The sequence below is a fragment of the Erithacus rubecula genome (assembly GCF_903797595.1).
Source record: "Erithacus rubecula genome assembly, chromosome: 6".
In the NCBI taxonomy this organism is placed as follows: Eukaryota; Metazoa; Chordata; class Aves; order Passeriformes; family Muscicapidae; genus Erithacus; species Erithacus rubecula.
The window spans coordinates 24,239,583-24,261,928 of NC_136688.1; the positions used below are offsets into that span (position 1 = coordinate 24,239,583).

General features: G+C 46.5%; 1 protein-coding gene across 1 annotated transcript; it reads left to right on the top strand.

The window, feature by feature from the left end:
* Positions 1 to 433: 433 nt before the first annotated feature.
* DLL4 (delta like canonical Notch ligand 4) lies at positions 434 to 12,303 on the top strand. Its single transcript, XM_079308529.1, has 11 exons — positions 434 to 1,365; positions 1,487 to 1,750; positions 2,159 to 2,216; positions 2,887 to 3,156; positions 3,852 to 3,912; positions 4,021 to 4,151; positions 5,502 to 5,671; positions 6,778 to 6,997; positions 7,453 to 8,161; positions 8,911 to 9,019; positions 10,450 to 12,303. Exons 1-11 carry the CDS (start codon positions 1,312 to 1,314, stop codon positions 10,453 to 10,455), a joined length of 2,052 nt encoding a protein of 683 aa, XP_079164655.1. The 5' UTR covers positions 434 to 1,311; the 3' UTR covers positions 10,456 to 12,303.
* The last annotated feature ends 10,043 nt before the right edge of the window (positions 12,304 to 22,346 follow it).

Genomic DNA, 22,346 nt, shown 5'->3' on the forward strand with positions numbered 1-22,346 from the left:
TAAGCGCACGCTGCAATCAGGCCAAGGGCTTTATGGCACACGCCAGACCGCAACCCGGCCGCGGCCCCGCTCCCGCCCAGCTTGCCTGCAGGCGCCCGAGTTCTCCGCTTGCCCACGTTTCTGGGAGCCGAGGCAGTCTCGGGAAAACCCAGCCCTGTCCGTGCTGTCCATCCCGGCCACCTCACAGGAGCGCTCGCTCGCCACCGAATTCGGAAGGGCGACCGAGCGTCCTCCGATCCCCTCGTGTCCCGCCTCCCTTGCCATCACCCCCCCTCCCCGCCACGGTGGGCTCTGTCCTCGGGGTCGGCAATGGGGCCGGACCTGCGGCACGGGCGCCCCTGAGCTGGGCGCTGCTCCCCGGGAGCCGCTCCGGGTGCCCGCCTGCCGGGCAAACATCGTTTTGCTTTTGGTTTCTAGTCGGGGCCAGCCCCCGCCGGGCAGGGCAGCTCCGCTCTGCCCGCGGCTGCAGGGCACCGCGCCGCCCCGTCCCGCCGGGACACGGCCGGGGGGGACACGCGTGGGGCCGTGGGGCAGAGGGCAACGGGAAACTAGCTAACTTACTAACTAACGAACTAACTAACTAACAAGCGTATTTTTGAAACATTTCGTCCTCTATTGTTCGGCCGCTGTAGAAAGCTGCCCTGTGGAGAGGCGTCTGATTTTCGAGGGAACTCTCTCTCCCAGTGTGAGCGCCGTAAATATCTCAACAGATGCTCGGCTCGTTCGTAATCAGCTCGGCTCCTCGGCGGGCAGCGCGGCAGCGGCGGCGGCGGCGGCGGCGGCAGCAGGGTATTAATTCGGGATATGAGGGCTCTCCGCAACATTTGGTTCTTTTTTCCAGAAAGGAAAGATGGAAAAGGGGAGGGATCGCCCGCGAGTCTGACTGACAGTTTACATAATGAGCTTGTGAGGATGCGAGGCAACTATATAAACAGCTCGAAGCGAAGCAAGTTTTCCATTTCTGAGCGCTGTTAGCACCGGTTAAAGGAGGAGCGGTTCCACACTAAGCACTCCCCTCTGCGTCTCTCACCAAACCCACCCGGCTTTGGAGTTTATAAAGGCGACGACAGCGATCAGAGGTCGGCGGCTGGCTGCAGGATTAATTCCCAGAAGGGGACGGATCGGCACCTGGATTTTACCTTCCCATTTCTGCTGGTGCTCGGGGAATATTTGGAAGAGCAGGTTGCTCCAGGAGAATCGTCGTGACGCCTCTCTTTTCTCCCTCGAACGAGAATCGCTTGCTTGGTCCATTTGAGGAATACAGAAGGAAAACTAAACCCACTAAGAACTGGAAGCTCGAGTAACACAAGGATGACAGCCTTGCGCATCTTTGGCTTGACGTTTCTGTTAACGATTTTGCAGCAGGTAACCACATACGAAAAAAAAAAGGGTTCGCGAAATGTAAAGTGGGTGATGGAAACAAGTTTGCATGGCAAAGCCGGGTAAGGTTTGATTTGGCTATTTTGTGTGTCTCCCCTTTGTGCAGAGGGTGTCCGGCTCCGGCGTCTTCCAGCTGGAGCTGCACGAATTCGTGAATAGCCACGGGTCTCTGGCCAGCGGGAAGAGCTGTTCCCCCCACTGCAGGACCTTCTTTCGCGTTTGTTTGAAGCATTTTCAGACAGTGGTTTCCCCGGGCTCCTGCACTTTCGGCAGCATCATCACTCCGGTTCTGGGAATAAACTCCTTCAGCATCAAGGATACAGAGAGATTTGACAGCCCCATTAAGCTGCCCTTTAACTTCACGTGGCCGGTGAGACTCCACTTTAAACCCGATTGCGATGGGGAAAGAGGGTGGCAAGAGCAGGCTAACCGCGGCGGGCTGATAACCTGTAATGTCAAAAAACTACTTTTGCCTTTAGACTTATTTCCAGAACTTCCTTTAAAAAAACGGTGGGAGGTGGAAAAAAAAAAAAGGCAATGAGAAAGCTTATCCAGATCAGAATTACTTGGGATAACTAATGTTATTAAGAGAGATAAAGCAAGGGGCTGCGGGGCTTGGAGGTGGGGATGTGTCTGCTCGGTCTGTAGGAAGCAGGGAGCGCGTAGCCGCGGGGAGAGAGCGCAGGAGCGCGGCAGGGCAGGGCACGGCCGGTGCGCGGCGGGGCGCGGCGGGGCGCGGTGTGCGGGTGCGGGGCTGACGCTGCTTTCTCTCCCGCAGGGAACCTTCTCCCTGATCATCCAGGCCTGGCACGCGCCCGACAACTACCTGCCGGAAGGTGAATAGTGCGCGCGCCGCCGGCAGGGGGAGCGCGCGCGGCGGGAGCGCGCCGGGGCCCGTCCCGAGTGTCCCCCCCCGGCCCCAGCCCCCCCCCGGCTCAGCTGTTTATGCCATAACTCCAGGGCCGGCGTTATCCCACCATCAGGAGCCGGTCCCCCAACGATATCCATCAGGGGCCGCTTTGATTCTGCCCCGGCCTAATCTCCAACACAATTGCGTTTCCTCCGGTTTATTTTTGGCGTGGGAAAGCGAGGCGGGCTGCGGTGAGAAAGCCGGGAGCCTGCCAGCAAGCCCCGTCCGCCTTTTCCTGTATTTTACACCTTGCTCGAATTCCGCCCTTTGGAAAGGAATAATGGCTTTGGGATGTTTTTCTGAGAGGAGAGGAAAAGGATATTTCACAGCAGCCCTCCTTTCACAGGCCCCTCAGCTGAGTCCCTTTGGCCCGGGTTCGCACACCCTGGTGGCCACCTTTTTGTGCCCTTGCATACATCGATATCCACACACGTGCCTGTGTATATGTATATATGTATGTATGTATGTATGCATGCGTGTGTGTGTGTGTGTGTGTGTGTGTGTGTGTGTGTGTGTGTGTGTGTGTGTGTACATGTGCATCCCGCTCCGCTGTCCCGGGCGGTCAGAGCCGCTGACCCGCTCCCGCTCTCCCGCAGGCTCCCGGCCGCCCCCGGACGAGTGGCTCATCAGCCAGATGTCGATCCAGCGGTCGCTGTCGGTGGGCGAGGACTGGTCCCAGGACGTGCATCAGGGCCCGCTGACCAAGCTGCGCTACTCCTACCGCGTGGTCTGCAGCGAGAACTACTACGGCGAGAGCTGCTCCCGCCTGTGCAAGCGCCGCGACGACCGCTTCGGGCACTACGTGTGCGCGGCGGACGGGAGCCTGGCCTGCCTGCCCGGCTGGGCCGGCGAGTACTGCACCGAGCGTGAGTGCCCGGGCAGGGGCGGGATGGCACAGCGCGGCGGGAGCGGCTCCGGGGCTCAGGGAGGCCCGCGTGGCCCGGGCCGCGTTTTCATGCCGGCCTCTCCACACCCTGTCTGGAGAGGCAAAGTTGCGCGCTGAGGACTTTGCTCCCTTTGGCTGCAGCTGCCCAGCGCTGTGCTGCACCTCTGCGAGCCTCAGCAGCAAGGAGCGAGCTGGCAGGAAAGGGACCTTGGCTGATGGCCCTGAATAGCAGTAGCTGTTGCAAGGTAAAAGGGTAGCAGCTCGCTCTCTCAAAGTCTGCCACCAGCCATGCCTGCAGCCAGAGGACGAGTCAGGTGTTGCAGTGTAGTAGTGGGAACCTTTACTCGGAGCTCAGGGTACCACTGGGTTTTTGCACCCTTTCATTAGCACAAGCCAAAGCCGTTTCTCTTGCTGCTTTTCTTGAGTTGCAAGAGTTCATGTTAGTTGCATAAACAGAAAAACTAAAGGACAACTTGTCAAGCGTTGGCTCTCCTTGTTCACTTCCTTCTGCTCCAGAACTCCCTGTGGCACGAAGTTTTAAAACAAAACTTTTAAAGTGTAAAACTCGGGTTTTTTTAAAGTGTTCTTAAAAAGCTTTTTATCCTTTAAAAGTGTCTTCTGTAGCACCATGTGTATTTACCTAAACATTTATGCTTTTTTATGTTCTCTTCACAGCCATCTGTCTGGCTGGGTGTACCGAACAGAACGGATATTGCAACAAGCCTGGAGAGTGCATGTAAGTAGATGGCAATTGCAGTCTGAACATCAGTTAGAATGTTACCTTGTAACAGAAACTTAAACTCTTCTCCATGTCATTAATTTTTTAATTGGACTTTTCTTCTAGCTGCCGTCCTGGTTGGCAAGGCCGCTACTGTGATGAATGCATTCCCCATATAGGCTGCCGCCACGGGACTTGTAAAACACAATGGCAGTGCATATGTGATGAAGGATGGGGTGGCCTCTTCTGTGATCAAGGTTAGTTCTGAAGCTTGCACTTACAGCTCTAGCTTGGGTACTCCTTAGTACTGCACTAAGGAATCTGATCCACTGGATCTGGAATTAAATTTCCCCAAGGTACATCTTCACAGGCATCAGTTTGTAGCTCTGCAGCCTTACATACTAGTTCTTGTAATAATTTTGTCTGAAAAGAAGGAAACCTTTTTGGTAGATGCAGTTTTTCTCTTGCAAAAGAAGTTTCCCTTGGAGAAAGGCTAACAGTCTTTTCTGCCTGCTCAAGCAAAGTTTAACTTACTCCTTGTACAAGTATAACAATTTAATAAATAGTTTCCAGCAGCAGTAAACACCATCATTTGGGCCTTCCTTATTTTGCATACAAGGAAGTTAACTCATGTGATAAGTCTGGAGCATGAGAGAAAAATCATGTAAGAATGAAAAGTACAGGTTCCATTTTAAGGTACACCAGACCACTTCCACCTATTCAACCTACTGAATCACTGAACCGTGGCCAGCTGAGCAGTCATGTCCTCAAGGCCATATATGCACTGCTGGCACTGAGATCATTAAGTGCTCAAAGCAGGCTAAGTGTTTCCAGGACAGTTATAGGATTAAGATGGTAAAGGCTGAATTAAGCAGGAAAAGTAAAGTTGCAGATTTTTTTCTGCTTATAGTTATCTATTAACCAGTTGCATTCAAATTACTCTATAGTATTTATAGAGATAATAAAGCTTTTCTTACTTACCTCCTATGAACTTACGCTTAACCTCTGTCTCAAATTTAAAGGGAAAAAACCCAAAACCGTAGAGCTTGGCAGAGCATTTTACAGTTTAATCTACTAACATCCATAAAAGACAGCAAATAAACAATAAAAGATTTCTAGTGTTTGCTTAAATCTCAAAGCCAAAACATCTTTTATTTTACCTGCCTGCCTTTCCAGAATGTGCCTCAGAGCACACCTTTTAAAGATGGGGCTCATTTTTTAGTGTGTAACATGATGTACATGAAGTGTCCATAGTGTTGTGGTGTATGTTTCGGAGAACACACTCTTATGAAGTACATTTTCCAATTTGGTACCCAAATCCCATTGCAGCTAACAGGTTTTTGTCCACAAAAAAGGGAAAATATACCAAAACACTAAGACAGTTATATTTTTGCCAGCTCTCTCAAATTTCAGAGCTCAACATATATAGATGGTAATCTGATTATGGCTGATAATAACCCAGATAACAATCTCCAGTATTCCCACTGATAACAAAATGAAATGCCTCATTGGAAACTGTGGTTTTTTTCTTGACTACAGCTTTTTTGTATGTGTACCTTTCCCCAGCTGTCAAAGACGTATTCTCCTAACTCCTGGTATCTTTGCAGACCTGAACTACTGCACTCACCACAGGCCATGCAAAAATGGAGCCACTTGCATGAACACTGGCCAGGGCAGCTACACGTGTGCGTGCAAACCCGGCTTCACCGGCGTGGACTGCGAGCACGAGATCAGCGAGTGCGACAGCAATCCCTGCAGGAACGGCGGCAGCTGCACGGTAGGGACATTTGCAATGCACAGCTTGGTGTGAAGCCAGCCCTGGTGTACCTTTCCAGAGACGGCTCTGTAGCAAGGCAATGGGAATTCGATAGGGCGCGGGTTCATTACCGACGCTCGCAGCTCTCGTACTGAGCCCGTTCCGAGAGGTGTCGGGGAGGAAGTCTGTTACAGGAGGAGATGGATCAGCTAGATTAGAACCAGTCAACTGATCCTTGGGTTTCTGTGGCAGACATTATGAGAACTCGGCAAGATCTGGGGTTGATGAGGGAGCAGGTCTGTTAAAAATGAGCTTCTCAAACCACCGTTCATACAGAAATGCACTAAGTCTGTATTTTAACAGCAAATAAAAGAAAATTTTGCTTTCCGCTATGGGAAAATAGTGTCAAACAATAGGGGGGCAATCAACTGAAACTTTCGGTAAAGCAGAATTTCACACTTTTAGATTCTTGTAGTTTCGTGTTTCAGCCTGTTTTTGGACCCAGTTAATGATGGATTCTTACCAATGATGGATTGGTAAAGGCTGATTGATTATAGATATTGAATATAATCTGATGCATATTTAGATTACAGCCAAGGCAATTTTTAGATTAAAGCACAAGATCCTACCTCCCTTCTCCCAAGACCTTGGACATCCAGTACTTGGAAAGAAGAAACAGTTTGTTATAATTTAAGTGGTGGGACTTAGCCAAGCCAAAGCACCTTAAACCCCTGTGAAATAAAAAAAGGGCTCTCACAGTGAGGATAAATGGCCTGATCACAGCTGTGAGGTCAACACATACCAGGCTGCTCTGGGAAGGCCTCTGGGAAGACCTCTGGATCCCATTAGGCAGCAGTGGTGTTAGCAATGTTTTTGTCTAGCTGCTTGCATGCTCCTTACAGCTGCATCTGCTCTGCGTGTGTAGCTGCACCATTACTGCATCAGTACAGCTGATCCACAGCTCTGTCCCTCACAGCCCAACCTGCAATTGTTTACCCTCCTGATGGCCCTTTTGCCACATCAGGCTGTGGATGAGAAGGGACCCAGCAGCGCTTGCTGCTGACCAGAACTAACAAACTGTAATTTGTTTCCATTAAATAACAGCGGTCTGATGTTGTGTTTTGCAGGATATGGAGAACGGTTATCACTGCCTGTGCCCCCCTGGCTACTATGGCACTCACTGTGAGCACAGTGCTCTGACATGTGTAGATTCCCCGTGCTTCAACGGGGGCACATGCTTGGAAAAGGAGCAAGGGGCCAGCTACGCTTGCGTTTGCCCTTTCGGCTTCACAGGGTCAAACTGTGAAAAAAAAGTGGACAGGTGCACCAGCAACCCGTGTGCAAATGGTGAGTCTTTTGATCAAAAAAATCCCATCACCCTGACTCGTTTGTGCTTTTCAGTGCAGAAGTGATAGAAATCCAATCTGACCTCTACTCTTCCTCTAGAACATTAGTCCCTCTCCCCCGCTGTATTCCACATCCACCCTAATTTTAGTCTCTTGCTGGGGCGGGACTTTCACTGGCATTTTCTGTGCAGCAAAACAATGCACGAGGTTTATCATATGATGGGAAAGATGGCAGAATTAAAGTTAATTAACTCTATCACATATTCAGAAGGGACATAATTTTAAGGCATGGTGATACAATTAGGTAAAGTAGAATAAACCTTTAGATGTGCAGCTGTTTCATAAAATAGCCTCTCTCTTCTTGAGATACTATAACATACTGACCAGGAAAAGGTTTAGATTCCTGAGTGAAGTGCATAGCAAACTAATTTTTATTTTACTTTTTTTCCCCCTCAGATGGTAGTTGCTTTTACCTTGGGCAAATTCGTGTGTGCCGCTGTCGGCCTGGTTTCTCTGGTCAGAAATGTGAGATAAACATCAATGAGTGTGCCAGAAACCCGTGTTCCAATGGGGGGACCTGTCACGATCTAATCAACGATTACACCTGCACATGCATGCCAGGCTACAGTGGCAGGAACTGTGACATCAAAACCAGAGATGAATGTGCTTCTGGGCCGTGTGAGAACGGAGGCACGTGCTACAGTGGACTTTATAGTGCCAACTTTGTTTGCTACTGTCCTTCTGGCTTCATGGGCAACCGCTGTGAATTGCCAGTTTACTCAGTGCCCGTTACACTTCCTCCTAAGCCAGTCCCCTGGATTGCTATATCCATGGGGGTGGGGCTGGTGGCTTTGCTCATACTGTTCTGCATGATAGCAATGGTCATCAGGCAGATGAGGATGCACCCAGAGCAAGAGTTGGAGACAATGAACAACCTGTCTGACTTCCAGAAGGACAATCTCATTCCAGCTTCCCAGCTGAAAAACACCAATAAAAATAAAGACCTTGAAGTGGACTGTGGGCTGGAGAAATCAAACTACAAACCCAAGAACCATAAACTGGACTACAATCTGGTAAAAGACCTGACAAGTAGAGGGACACCTGAAGATAAATATTACAAAAGTGAAAAGTGTTTAGGAGAGAAGTCTCCCCTCCGACTACACAGGTGAGAATGCAGTTTTTGTTATAGTCTTTCTTAAAGCCACTCATCTTCATATCAGTCTAGAAGCAGGTGAGAATATGAGGGGAAAAGAAACCTCAAGCAGATAATACACAAAACAAACCAGATCAAAGCCAGGAATCTTCATACTGGAGTATGTGCATCACAACCAAGTGGTATCCTTAGCTAAGTCCATTAGTTTGAGTGTTTGTGCAGGGTGCTGTTAGTATGGATACTGTGAATGAACCTGGAGTGGCCAGGGCAGTGGTGAAAGCAAGAAGTGTCTTTCCTTCCTCAGTAGATCTTGGATGAACAGCAGTTAAGGCATACAGTGATTAAAAATAAGTATTTCCCTTTGTAAGAAGGCAAGATGATCTGCTTACTGGGAAGAGTGATGGAGTGAAAACAGCTCCTCACTTCCAAAAGGAGAAAAGGGCGGGTATTCAGTGGCTTATCAGTCTTCTGACTCTCATGCTGAAGGTCTTGTCTGGGATCTGTGTGTAGTTGTTACACTGAGGGCTCTGAGGAACACTCTGTTGGGTTGGACATGGCAGGAGCATAGGAAGGCTCTCACTGTTCCTTACTTCCACTTCTCTAGCATAACATCCCGACAGACACAGGACATGTGAAACCTGATCCCGTGCACTTCCCTTCCACATGGCTATCTCATTCCACTGCTCCATATTCATGGTAGATTTTGGGAGTCAGGCTTGTTAGTAGTCAGCTAATGTTGTTTTTTCTCCGCCCTGCCATAGTGAAAAGCCAGAATGCAGAATATCAGCGATATGCTCTCCGAGGGATTCGATGTACCAGTCTGTCTTTGTGATAGCAGAAGAAAGGAATGAGTGCATCATAGCCACAGAGGTAAGTACAGAGGTGGACAGGCATAAACTCATACAGTAAAAGGGTAATTTTTCCTTTAGTATTGTATCTGAGAATGTTCCTTTATTTCCAGGGATCATGATCCTTCCCAGTATTTCCTTCTCCTCTTCTGTGGCCTACACAAAACATACAAGTGGGGAAAATAAAAAAAATTAGCCACTCTGATTTTATTAAACCAGAGGTTTTGGGCATGGATAAGTCAGTGGTAGATGAAAACACAGAACATCAGCTCATAAAAATTCAGCACATTGTAAGATTATTTCCTCTTAAATAGGTGGTCAGAAAAAATGGAAATAATAATCATTCTTAGGCCTATTGATGTAAGGCCATGTTTTTTCCTGTGACTACAATGGATAATCTTTGTTCTGTGGAAACAGGCAAAGCTATAGATTTCTAGCTGAAAATGGAAGGTAGCAGAATGTGTTAGTGGATAGGCATAACAGCCATTTAGGAAGTCTGTTATAAGGTAATTTCAACCTCTTAGCATTTAAGCCCCAGCTAAACATTCTCTTACAGAAGTTAACGCTGTTGCTGATAAAAACATTTCAATTTTACGTTATATTGGAAAACTGGATACACCAAAAAAGGAAAGGCCTAACACTGAACTTTAAAGACTAAAAAGCTGGTATTGAGGAGCTAATTAGTTCCTGAAGAATTACCAGCCTTTTGGAAAAGTCTCAGTGGAAGTTAAAGGCAATTTGATGTTAACCAATACCTGTCTTCTTTGGTGTAGCCATCTTTAGGATTACTTTCACTCTGTAGGAAAGAGAAGCTTGCTGTGCCATACAGCAGTGATCTGTGAAGTCAGATCTGCAGGATTCAGTCTCCCTTTCCAAGGTGGATATCAGATTTCCCCTTGAAAGCAAGCTGGAACACAAGTCAACCAACAATATTAAAAGTTTAAGACTAAGTAAACGCATTCAAAGATACAAATGACAGCTGGACGCTTCATTCCCATTAAGTCACCTAAATACTCTATCTTTGAAGATCTTGCTGACCAAAGCTAGGCTCCCAAATTTACACCAGGTATCTCCAAAAATATTTCTATTTTCAGAATGACAACCCCTAGAATCTCTCTCCACATCATTCAGGCTTAATTCTTCTAAACACAAACTATTTAACTCTACCATGTACTTTTTCCAGATCCATAGTGTTAAGCACCCAGCTTTGTAAGCTTTCTCCCCCTCAGGCCAGGTAAAGAGGTCACTCATCACACACATGGCTATTTTTCTTGATGGTAGTTCTTTGCCTCTGGACCCAGCTGAAACCATTGAGCGCTGAGAATTAAGCTACAGTAATGTTTGGCTTAAATTGCTTTGGTTTGACATAGCTGAATTATAGTTTGTTAGTGCTGCACTACTCTGCAGGCTGTGATTCCTTCTCATTCCTGGTGTTATTTTATATCCTGACAGGTATAAGACTGAAGATCAGCCCATTTGCACCTCAGATTTGGTGATGCCAGTAGATGGACGTTCCTGCTGCATTGTTTACAATTCAGAACTGGATTGGACTGTTTTTAATTACATGCAACTTGCTGCTCTCAGGCGGAGGATGGAACTGAGTGAACTGGACAGACTGTGAATTTACTGAAAGATGCAATACACCTTTTTGTTCTTACTGCCCTTGTTTGAAGTTTGATACCAGAAAACTCATTTGCTATTGAAAAGGGGAGGCAGAGGGAAGAGAGAGGTTAAAAATGTTGTTGTTTTAAAAGATGCTGAGGCCAGTTCCTCATGGACAGACCCCTGGCTTTCCAGAACTCTGGTTATGGGAGGTGCTGGTAGATAAGGAGGCACATAACTGTCACAGGTGTTGCCATGGAAGGTGCGAAGCAAGACACATTGCTATGCAGATAATGGATACAGCATAAATGAGGTCTCCATTTTTTCTGGGTTTAAAAGTGCCTATAATGTGTCAAGAGAATCTAACAAGCCCAAACAGAAACTTGACTGCTCTTTTTGCAGTTACCTGAACAGTACTGGGCAGAGGTGGTTGATACTTCTTGCCCCACATCCATTTGCATCTCCTCTCTCCTGCTGCATGTACTGGAGACTCTGTAAGGGATGAGAGGAGGAGGAAAGAAGAAAACAGAATTTACATGTCATCTCATTTGGTGATGCTTTGGAGAACTGATTGACTCAAGCCATGATGTGGAACATGATTTTTGTGAAAGTTGTGATAAGGAATGTGTACTGCTCGTCCCCATTGATAGGGAGGAGGTGATCCCAGCTCTATATAAAGCCTTACAAATGCGTTTAAAATCAATCAGCTCCTAGAACCTTTGTGTGCTGAGCTCTCTCAGCTGTTTTCATGCCCTTTGCACTACCAGTGATTGTGAATAGACATTACTTCTTTTCTTCTCCTTCCTCATTCTCTTCCCCCTGCCTTATTTTGACACAAATTCAGGGGTTTATGTCGTGTTTCTGAATTAGGTGCCACCTTTTACTGCAAATAGTCTCAAAATTGAGCTGTTACTTTCTGAAGAAGCAGCAGCAGTGTGACACAGCCCACTTACCCCCCATTTCTCCATCTGGTTGCAAAACTCCAACTCTTGTTCGTCATCCCGGTTCTAAATGCCCAGCAGTGAAGCACCCACTGAGATGCCCTCTGCCAAGACAGGTGGAGATTAGAGTTAGAAGGTTTTAGGTTCATCCTGTTTCTTTCATACCCACCCACTGCTGCATGGAAAATGTGCTGTGTCTGTCCCTGGAAACCAGAGGCAGCAGAGGCTCCTTTCTTCTGTCCATATTTACAGCAAGCGTACAGGACAGTGGAAAGTGCCGTGACTCGTGAGCGAGACCAGGGCACGGGGAAGAATGAGGAGGGAGAAACAAGATCTCTCAGAAAAAACCTGGACTGTGCTATCTCCCTGACAGCAATATTCCTGCCCTTGTACAGCCTGTTGTTGGACTAGCCCATCCACTCCCTTGAACTGTGCAGACAAGACCCCTCATATTGTCCACTACTGACCTTCTGCTCTGACCACGTAGGACCATTTTGAAGATGACCTTCAGAAATCAATAATATGGGTTTTAGTTTGTCTGTTTGTAGTTTATTTTGAAGACTAGTATTTCAGTAATTTAAAAAAAAATCAGAAGCACTGAACTTTCTACGTTTTATAACATTATTTTGTATATAATGTATATTTATAATCAAAACAGAAGTGTAAATATGTTTATTACTTCTCGTGTAATGTTTTTAATGTGATGACAAAGTTGGAATTTTATTTTTTTTTTCAAGCAATGAAAATACTTTCCTGCTACTACAAAGTTTGTTGTGGTTTGTCCTTTTACACTTGTTTTTCTGTGACAGCCAAGGTTAGTGAAGCCCCCTAGAAGTAACCTTGTCTACCTGGTCCTTGCAGTCCTACATTTACATTTTGCACACCAACTAATGTCAGCTGCTTTTTATAAAAAAAGTTATAGTGTTAACACATGTCAACAAAGTTGTTCAGCTGAGTGGCATTCAGCTGACATTTTGAAATGTTATACATATTTATATTGAGATAGATAATACTTGAATTACACATATACATATATATACACACACACACACACACACACATATTCTCTTGCTATGGTGTGGGACTGAACTGTCAGGAAAGTTATTTTTATTAATGCTTCACTCTTTCTTTCCCCTGACAACTCATGACATAAAAGATGCAGATTTAACACCGTTTCAAAGTGGCTTAATAAATGCATTGTCTTGGGGTTCACTTACACAACAAAACACTATTACTGTCTTTTTAAATCCTATTTCTTTAAACACTTTTAAGAAGATCCAAATCTTGTCCACAGGTTACTCTCATCCACATCTACACATCAGGTTGTATCCTTGTTTGTTTGATTGCACGGGGTAAGATTTGTCTTTCACTTGTGGGATTAGGGGGAGTTTGAGGCTTTCTCTCCTGAGTTCCCCACACTGCACCAGCAGCTGTGTCCTCCCGGGGCATCACAAACTCATTATCCTCTACAGCACTTTTAAAGGACATTTCCACCAAAAAAAAGTGTAAAAAGCACACTTGTATAAACACTCCCAGCAGGTTTAGTAGCCTTTGAAGCACATACATTTACAGGCAATTAAGTCTCTCACTACATCAGCTATGTGCAATACAGCCAACATCTGAGTGCACAAAAGCAAAACTATAAGAACAGGAAACTACTTTTTCTCTGTTTTAAAATCAGGGGTTGTTGTTGTTGTTGACAAAGTGCCAAAAAATCGTCTGAATATGGGATGCCTTTCCTATATTTCCCCAAAATAAAATCTAAGCAAAATTTGCTATTTTTTTCAAAAAATGAAAAATTTAAAAACTCAGTGACATTTAAAAAGCACTATAACAAATTCTTTTTACTTAGTCATTAACACACTGAAAATAATGATTCATAAGGGTCCTTCTGAGCGCATTATTAAGATTACATAAATACTGTTTACTTTAAATGGTTTTGTTTCTCCCTCTTTAGACCTTTTCACAGCGAAATTAACTTTCAAATCCCAGCCAATTTCCCCAGCTACCATAAAAAAATAAATTTAAGATGAAACTCAGAAATAAAAAGCCACCTCCCCCTCCCCAAACATTCACCCTGTAGAGCAAATTATGAAAAACAAGCCATTGACAAAAAGCTGAGCAGATGCTCCCTGCTTGCAGTCCTTCCTCGGCAATGTGAAATAAACCCAACAGATGCCTCTCTTAATTGAGCACATGGATTACATACACACATGCACTCTGTCCTGCTTAAAACAAAACACACACAAAAATCAAACAGGAAAATAGACAGAGAACTCTTCCCAATGCCTAGGCAAGCAGGAATGCTAAGACCAAAAAAGACTCGGCTCTTCCTGCTCAAAATATGACAGGAAACTGTACCCATAGACAGAAGGGAGTTGAAATCCATTAAAACCCGTGGACCTGATTATGTAGATCCCATGGGGTAAAGCAGGTACAACACATGCCTTTGTGTATCCACACAGGAGAGAGGAAAATAATAAAAAAACCATCATCTTACAAGGAAATCTGTGAATATTTACTGGAGGCAGCAGTGCACGATGCAGCTACCGGAATAGATCACAGATCCTACACAGGAAAAACAGGAGCAGTGCCGGCTTCCACACGGGGGGAGATGGAAAGCATATGTGAATCCGTGCACGTGTGCACATCCCCAGGTCCTTGCCAAAGAAACCACAAGCAAATGAGCTGAACACATAATATGACCTGGGTTTAACCCACATCTTTGGCCAAAACCTTCCTCACTGAGGCCACTGTGCTCTGGCTGCTCAGCAGCCTGGCTCCCCCCAGGTGAGTGCATCTCTGAGCTGTGTGCATTCCCTGGGAGGAGCTGAGATCCCTCTGTCTGTGTCTCCTTATCCTCCGTTTCAGAGATGCCTCTTGAGGACCACAGACCACTTCGGCACCAAAATATTGTGATAAGCAGTGCCTTGTCTCTTAACAAGCTCTTAACGAGCTTACAGACTTCTCAGACCAAACTGTACAATTCATTGCTTTCAGCATGATTTGCAGCAACTATGATAAAGTTAAGGATTTGGCTTAAGGACTGCAGCTAAACTTGGCATTCAGTTTTAAAAGACTGCACAAATTCACTTGAAAGCCATGTGACAAAACAACAATTTTAAGAACAGGCTCTGCTTCTGAGAAACTCTTCCATGTTTATTAGCACCTGTTAGAAACTATTCCATAGCCACACAGAGCTCTTCAATCTAAGCAATTTTTGGAGCTGGAATGAGTAAGATGGGTACTGCCTCAGGCAGTGCTTTGCCTGAGTTGTTTCATGTTTGGCTCCAGCCCTACTCCACTTTCCTCTGTGGCGACTCTGCTGATGGAGGGAGACAGATGCTGGGATATACCCGTAGCTATAGCACCCACTGGTGCTGAGACAACATGCAGCAGGACACAGCACAGGGCACAGAGTTTACTGAAGTGGGTGTAGGTGAGGGGTGCTTGTAGAAATTAGGGTCAATACAGGACATGCACAAGACTTGACCAGCAACAGCTTTCAGCCTCGAAAGAGCTGCTGAGGAAGAGTTGATTAGTTATTGTGCAATTGCAGCCTCCTGGTCCAACAGATGAAACTATCTCTGTAAAAGTGCTTATCAGGTATTTTCAATGCTCCTCAGTCTTTTCATTCATTAATCTGTGCTAAAATGAGAAAGGCACCATTGGCCACTAACAAACCTTCACTACAGCAGCTTCAACAACACTGACAGTTACGTGTGTGTGTTTGCCTGTCATCCCCTTATCTCCCATACCTGACCCATAAACACACATTGCTTTTGTGGACAAATACCACACTCCCAGGACATTCTGCTCTCAATCCAAACTCCAGGTGGGGAGAATTGACATCACTCAGTGGCCCTCTGCCATGCTTCACTGTTTTCACAACTACAATTTTATGCCCTCTCATCAAGATTCCCTGTCCTCGTTTTGCCTCTCCCTCCCTAAGCCCTGCTCTCTCTTGCTTAGTTTTGCCAGCTCATCCCCCAAAGCTGGCAGGTTGGCCAGTGACACCCAAAGCAGTGAGATTTCTCCTTGACCACTCTTGCATTTGCTCTAAGCCATCCTACTCTGGTCTCAGACATTTTCTGGGAAACAGTGTGATCTAGCCCCATAAAGCTACCCTTTCTCCTGCCTCTGCTGGGCATTACCACTACCATGCTTGCTTCTCTTTCCCTGTACAGTTCTGGAGCATATTTCTGCAGCACAGTGGTCTATCATGCTGCAGGGCTAGGATGGAACTCTCTGGTCCATCAGGTAATTGATTGTGTACACAGCAATAATTTCAGATGCCAAAGCAATTGTTCCACTTGCAGCACTTGATTCCAAGGACCTTTGCACATGGAATGTACCTTTGTTTCCTCCCTTTTAAATCTTGATGACCTACCAACACCTTCCCAGAGGTGCTCCATTCTCAGATACACCAGCTGTCCTCTCCAATGAGCTTTTCAGCCCTCAGGAGATGCAGAGACACAACATTGATCTGCTTACAAAGCTCAGCCAGCAGTCACTGCCACCCAGAGATCTTCACTGCCTCCCAGCAGCACCCCACACATGTCCCAGAGGAACTCAGTGGTGACAGGCTCTGTGCAGCTCCCCACACTCCAGGAGTGCTCCCCTGGACAGGAAGAGTAGGTCCAGTTTAAAAGTGGAAAATAACTCCTGCTGCTCAAGTCTCCATGTCACCCTCCTCCCCTCTGACTGTGTCACTTGTGGCTGACATGTCATGTGAGAGGGGACACCTACAGCTAAGGCATGTGGAGGGGTCTACATTGGAGATAGCACAGCCCTGGGTGTTGTGTGACCAGTGTAGCACACCATGGGAGGGCTTAATCCTTCTTCACTTCCTCTGCAAGCGTTCTGTCTTTCCTCTTGCCAGCCAAGTTGGAGACAGTGCCCAGACTCCATCTATTCCTGCAGCCAACCCACCCTGCCAGCTGCTCTGCATGAAGATCAGGTCAGCCCCAGAGAGTCCAAAGGTTCAAAGGGAGCACCTTGCTCACAGTCATGTTTTGCAAACACACGTTTAATGGAGGAAAACACGCAGTTTGAGGAGAGGCTGTTTGGTGATTTCATCTCTTATCTGTACTTTATAGTTCATTTGTTTAATTGTTGCTGGCTTCACAGTGGTTTTGGTGATTTTATTTTTAACTAATTGCCTAGAAGGTCACAGAGGCACCATGTTTGTTTTTATAAATGAAATTGAACTACGTTGTATTTAACATCCAAACAGATTTGCTGAGAGTTAGGTTTATAGCTGGAGAGGCCTTCACCAGTCAGAGCAGGATTTGGCTTTCTTGGCACCATGAAAGAGCTCTGATGATCCCTGTACTGAGGCACATGGCTCCCATGAAGGTTTGTGAGCAGGGTTGAAATTCCTGGTGCAGATATGAATCACTATGCAACTGAAATTACTTTGAAATTACTTCTCTATTAACACTGTTTAATATTTGCCTTACATTTTCTGCACTGGCAGAAAATGCCAAAGCACTGCCAAAGCATTTTGTTCTTGATCACAAACTCATTTGTTCTCTGGAATATTGTCAACAAAGAAACAAAAGACAATCTGAACAAAATGTATCTGGGGGGTAAAAACCCATGAGATAAGAGCACGGTAATTAATAAAGAAAATGGCCCTGTTCTAATCCTCTCTTTTAATTCAGCCCACCAGGTCCCAGTGTTAGTTTCTTCATCAATAGTTTTCCATCCTCTCATGTCTCCTTATAGCACAGAGACTCTTTTCTTTCTCCCAACCCTCTCCCTTCATGAAGATTACACTGATTTTCATGCTATTAATGGTATTTATGTTTGTCATAAACTGCTCAGGAGGAGGTTTTTGAAGTTCTTCAAAACTCGAGATACAATTCACAATTGAAATTGTCCAGGTTTCTGGAGATAGAGTTCACTTACATCCTAGGAAGAGGTAGAATTACCTGTGTGCTTATATTTCCAAAAACCTTCTTTTTCATGGAGACAGTAATGTTTAGGAGCCCTAGCATCAGATACACATTTTTCAAACACGAGGAGGAAGAATTTCCTTGCCTTTTTGGCAGTTGCTGCACAATCTGCTCTCAGTCATCTCCAGCAGATGCAGACTCATCTCACCTCACTGCAGCCATCCAAGCGTGAAGCGTCTGGGCTAAGCCAAGCGTGTGGCTTATCCTGGGCTCACAGAGAAAGGTAGATCCTTGCAGTGTCTGCTCCTGGAGAGAAATCTGAAATCACTGGGGGTGAAGGGTGACGCTTGGAAGGGTCAATGCCATTAACTGAAACATGACAACTACTTTTAAGATGTTTGAGCTGCGCGAGAGGCATCCTTAGGCATGAATTTGAGGAGCAGGCAGTGCTTCTCTGAAGGGAGTGGGATGCAGACACTTAACCCCTGCATGTCCTTGAGGAGGTCGTGTTTCTACGGTTGGCCATTTCTCTCTGCTGACATATGAGTGGAACTGTTAATGCTAATGTGACTCTGGAGATGTTGTAAGGGCTCCTTCACATCATTCAGTCTCCCCATGGCTACGGAAGTGCAAATAAGCCTTTACCGGTCCTGACTTATTGTTTAAGTAGCTGCTAGGGACAAAAAGCCTCTGGGCACACCAAGCTGTGGCACAGGGAGCAGAGCAGACATTGCTCCCTCCTCCCTCCCAGTGGAGCAGTTTTCCTTGAGCCTGAGCCCGAGCTGGGCCGTGCTGTGCTGCCATCATCGCTTCCTGTTTGTTACCTCACTGCTCCATTTCCCGTTTCCTGCCTCATTATGACCATGCCAACTGTTTTTCCCAGGCCTGAACCAGTTTCCCAGCACCCCCACTTCAACTCCTTGCAAAAAACGTCATGAACATGGTGGCAGAGGGTGCTCCTGGCTGCCATGTGAAGTACAGCCCTCCCCCCACACCGTCACCTTTCCTCTCCTTGCCCCCTTGGGTGCCCAGTCCCAAGCTAAAGAGTCTCACACATTCAATAAAGTGGAAGAGAACAAAATGTGGTGCTGATGGTTCCCAGGGCTTTATTGCAAGCCAGCAGAAGGCAGCAAGGTACCCTGCAGAGCAAGAGTCAGCTGGACAGGAAGGTGGGGATATAGGGACTCATGGGGCATCTCTACAGACACCCTCTCTGCCACTGGGCTTTCTGCTTCCCCAGACACCTGGCACTGAGCTGCCAAAGGAAACACTGTGAAAAATCACATGGAGGCATCAGAGCACAAGGGACCAGTGTGGTCTCCAGTAGCTAGTCCCAGTGCCTCATCACCCCCACTTCCAAAGCTGAACTGGCTTTCATCATCCAGACACTTCTGGTTATGCCTTTCTCCACTCCATTTAGGGCTTATCAGAGTGTGGTATTTTCTCATTACTTGCAATAAAGTGATGTTCTCAGTCTTGTTTTGGTACCTGAGGCAGCTGAGCCCTTTCAGTCTCTCATTGAATGTCACAGCCTCTAAAGCTGAGATGAGGTCCCTGGCCCAGGTGGGAAGAAAACTTTCCTCTTACTACTCTTTACACTCTTGTTTAAGCACCCAAGGAACTCATGGCCCTTAGAAGGTGTCCCTTCCCCCAAGGAAGGGCCCTTATTAGGTGTTCCTACCCCTCCAGCACCCAATTCAGGGCCTGACCCAGCTAATATATATTACCAATTACTTACTGTGTTGTGACACCACTTTTCAGATACGAAGAAATATAAATATCCTTTGCAGACATACACCAGAGGTGTGGTACTTTTAAGAAGGTATTTTTATTTCAATACATCTCATCCACAGTAGGCAAAACAAATAGCAACAAAAACTAACATGCCTGTTCCTTCCCCTTTCGCCTGGTCAGTCTGTTTAAACTGCAAAATATTTCAGAAATATTTTCAGAAAGTCCTTTGCTGCAGTTTTCACAATATTCAGGTATTTCACAGAAGCAACACAGGAAAGACCCTGGGCATTCTAAACTGTAGAGTGAAGACATGGAAGTGGCAATAACTGATCTACAACAAAAAACAAAAGCTGATTTCCTTAGCTGACCCTGAATGAACACAATGTGCATGTTTGTGCCTAGATGTTTTCTTACTAAAACACCTGGCAATAGACTGTACCACTACAAGTGCAGTATAAAGCAGTACAAAGCTTTATGACCACTCCATTTGGGTGTTCTTAAGAGAAATCTAAGCAGACAATGGTAGCAGGGCACTTTCTGTACATTATATTTAGAGCAGACTCTCCCACCGTGACTGTGGGGCACACTGCTGGAAACAGGCTGGAGAGGAATGGATCCTGCCAGGTGAATCCAAATTCTGAGAGCAGAGAAAGTGCTGGTGTGCAAGAAACTCTTTACCATGTACAAGCTGCTGCACTCAGATTTTGCCTTTGGAAAGCTGAGTATGTTCATCTGCACCACAGAGTGGGAGAGCAGGAAAAGGGAGTGTTTGCACCAGTTGCACAAGCCTTGCAGCCCCTGAGGACTGGCACTCAGCATCCCTGAGCAGCCCTGTTCAGCCAGTAGAGGTCTGTAGAGTCAGCACAGCCTGAGCCTGCAGCTGCAGGCTGGGAGGGCTCAGGGTAGGTGGCAGGCTGCATCTTCCTGTCACCAGGCACCTTAACTGAGCAGAGCTGTGGGGCTCTTGGAACCAAAGGCACACCAGAGCTCTGTCCCTGTGCACTGAGGTTAATGAGGAACAGAACAGTGGGGCTCACAGAGGGTAAATACTGCCAGCAAGATCTGCTGCAGGAATCCCTTACTAATATTGGGAGTACAGTACTGTCATCGCATGGACACAGTTTGCAGATGTCTGGCCAAAATGGGTTTTTAAACATAGCTAAAATGTTTTGCACAGCTCTGGAACACCAATTGCAAAACCACAAGTGACCATGAAAAGTGCACTGAGGCATTGCAAAATGCTGCTTTCAAGGGTCAGGTTGGAGTCATGGGAGGAGGCTGTGGCACCCAAACCCACATTACAGTAGAGACAAGGTATCAGAGCTCTCCACAACAACCAAGGGAAGGCAACTCAGGCATTTTCAATGAGACTCAATGTCAACACCCTCTCTAAACTATGGGACAAACCAAATTTTGAGAAATCCACAGGGATCAGGGAAGTTTTATCCCCTGGCCTTCAGTGACTTCATGATGCAGCACATCAGGTAATACACATTAATTCAGTGCCAGTGTGCAGAGCCAGGAAGGGCATCTCTCTGAAAGACACTGTTCATGTTTCAGCTCCAGACAAGGAGCATTACTGCAGAGCAGCAGGCACAGGGAGAAAACAAACTGCATCCTTTCCCCTCAGTACCAGGTTCCCAGCCCAGGACCCTCCTCTGGTATGCTCCCTAGCTGGATTGTGGGCTGCAGCTGTAGCACCAGGAGGAGCTTCTCAGTGACAAAAGACAGGCTAACACTGTGTGGGAGACAGCAAGTTACATCTCCCAGCCCACTATCACAAAATGGACTGAAAATAGCTGAACCAGAAGGCTGCAGGGCAGACACCCTCCAGCTGGTGCTTTGAAGGCACAGGAAAACTTTCTGCTTTTCTCAGTGGCCCCTTTGCTTTAGGGGACACCTGTACACCTGCTTCAGCAGCAGTAGTGTCCTTGGCAGCACTGGAGCCCTCAGGGGGCAGGAAAGCTCCAGACCTCCCAACAGCAGCCTGTACATGCAGCATTGTGTCTCTTATCAGAGGCTCACTAACACAGAGATATTTAATTGGTGACTCCTAGGCAAACAGGGAGAGAGCCCATGGGGCATAGGGCTTCTGAAGGTTTGCAGGAGAGTCCTGTCAGTGGGACTACAGAAAGCCTGACCCCCATGGCAGGTGGGAAGAGCAGCTCATGTGCTTCTTTAGGCGTGGTTAAAGACATCACCAGAGCCAGAGTTCAGCAATTAGTCACTTCTGCAGAACTGATGTTTCAGGTGTGGCTGGTTAGCTTTTGTTTTCCTTTTCTCAGGCTCACACACATGCTGAAATTACACTAGTGAAAGGGCAGCTCAAACTTTAAGGGGAATTTGTAATCCTCCACCGCAACTGGATAACAATACCTGATGGGGAGTGTGGGAGACAGAGGGTGAACTCTGCAGTGGGCACTTGCACAGCCTGACCAAAAATGGATGCCCCACTCTGGAAGTGTTCATGGCCAGACTGGATGGGGCTTTGGGCAACCTGGTCTAGTGGAAGGTGTCCCTGTCCATAGCAGGACAATTGGAACTAGATGGGCTTTAGGGTCCTTTCCAACCAAACATTCCAAGATTCTATGAAAAGGCATCAGAATGTCATAGCAAATAGCTGCACTGTGTACATTTATATGAAAAGGATTTCTCACTGTCTACCTCTGCTCCTCTTTCACTTTTGTTTCATTGCTTCAGATCCTGTTCCCTCCTTCCTGAGTAACTGCAGCTCTCCAACTTTTCTGAGTCATATTCCAGAGAGGGAGAGGCATTTGAGGCACTGCTAGGCAGCCACACAGAATTAATAAAGCCACACAGGAGAAGACACCACCCCGGACCTGAGAGATCAGCTACTTCCTAGAAGGGTGAATGCCATTCTCTTCATCTAAGTGCAGTTGTTCACTTCCATAAACACACCTTTGCCTTAATGCTGTTGGCCCAGTCATCCCCCTGTGTCCTGAGGCAGCTAATGCTGCAGGGATGCAGTTGCCAAATGAAAGAACCCCTCTTCATGCAGGCACACACATCTGACTTCAGCAGCCTCACCTGTACTATTGCAGAGCTGAATGATTAGGTCCAAAATGCCTTTGCATTAACCTCTGCAGTATTTGATGCTCACATCTTGTGTTCTCCTTTTGTCCTCTGCTTTAGTTTTATATAAAAAGCATAG

Coding starts and splice junctions, on each gene's coding strand:
- DLL4 (XM_079308529.1), top strand. CDS start 1,312: ATGACAGCCTTGCGCATCTTTGGCTTGACGTTTCTGTTAACGATTTTG. Junction 2,217..2,886: donor CGACAACTACCTGCCGGAAG/GTGAATAGTGCG, acceptor GCTCTCCCGCAG/GCTCCCGGCCGCCCCCGGAC. Junction 6,998..7,452: donor CAGCAACCCGTGTGCAAATG/GTGAGTCTTTTG, acceptor TTTCCCCCTCAG/ATGGTAGTTGCTTTTACCTT.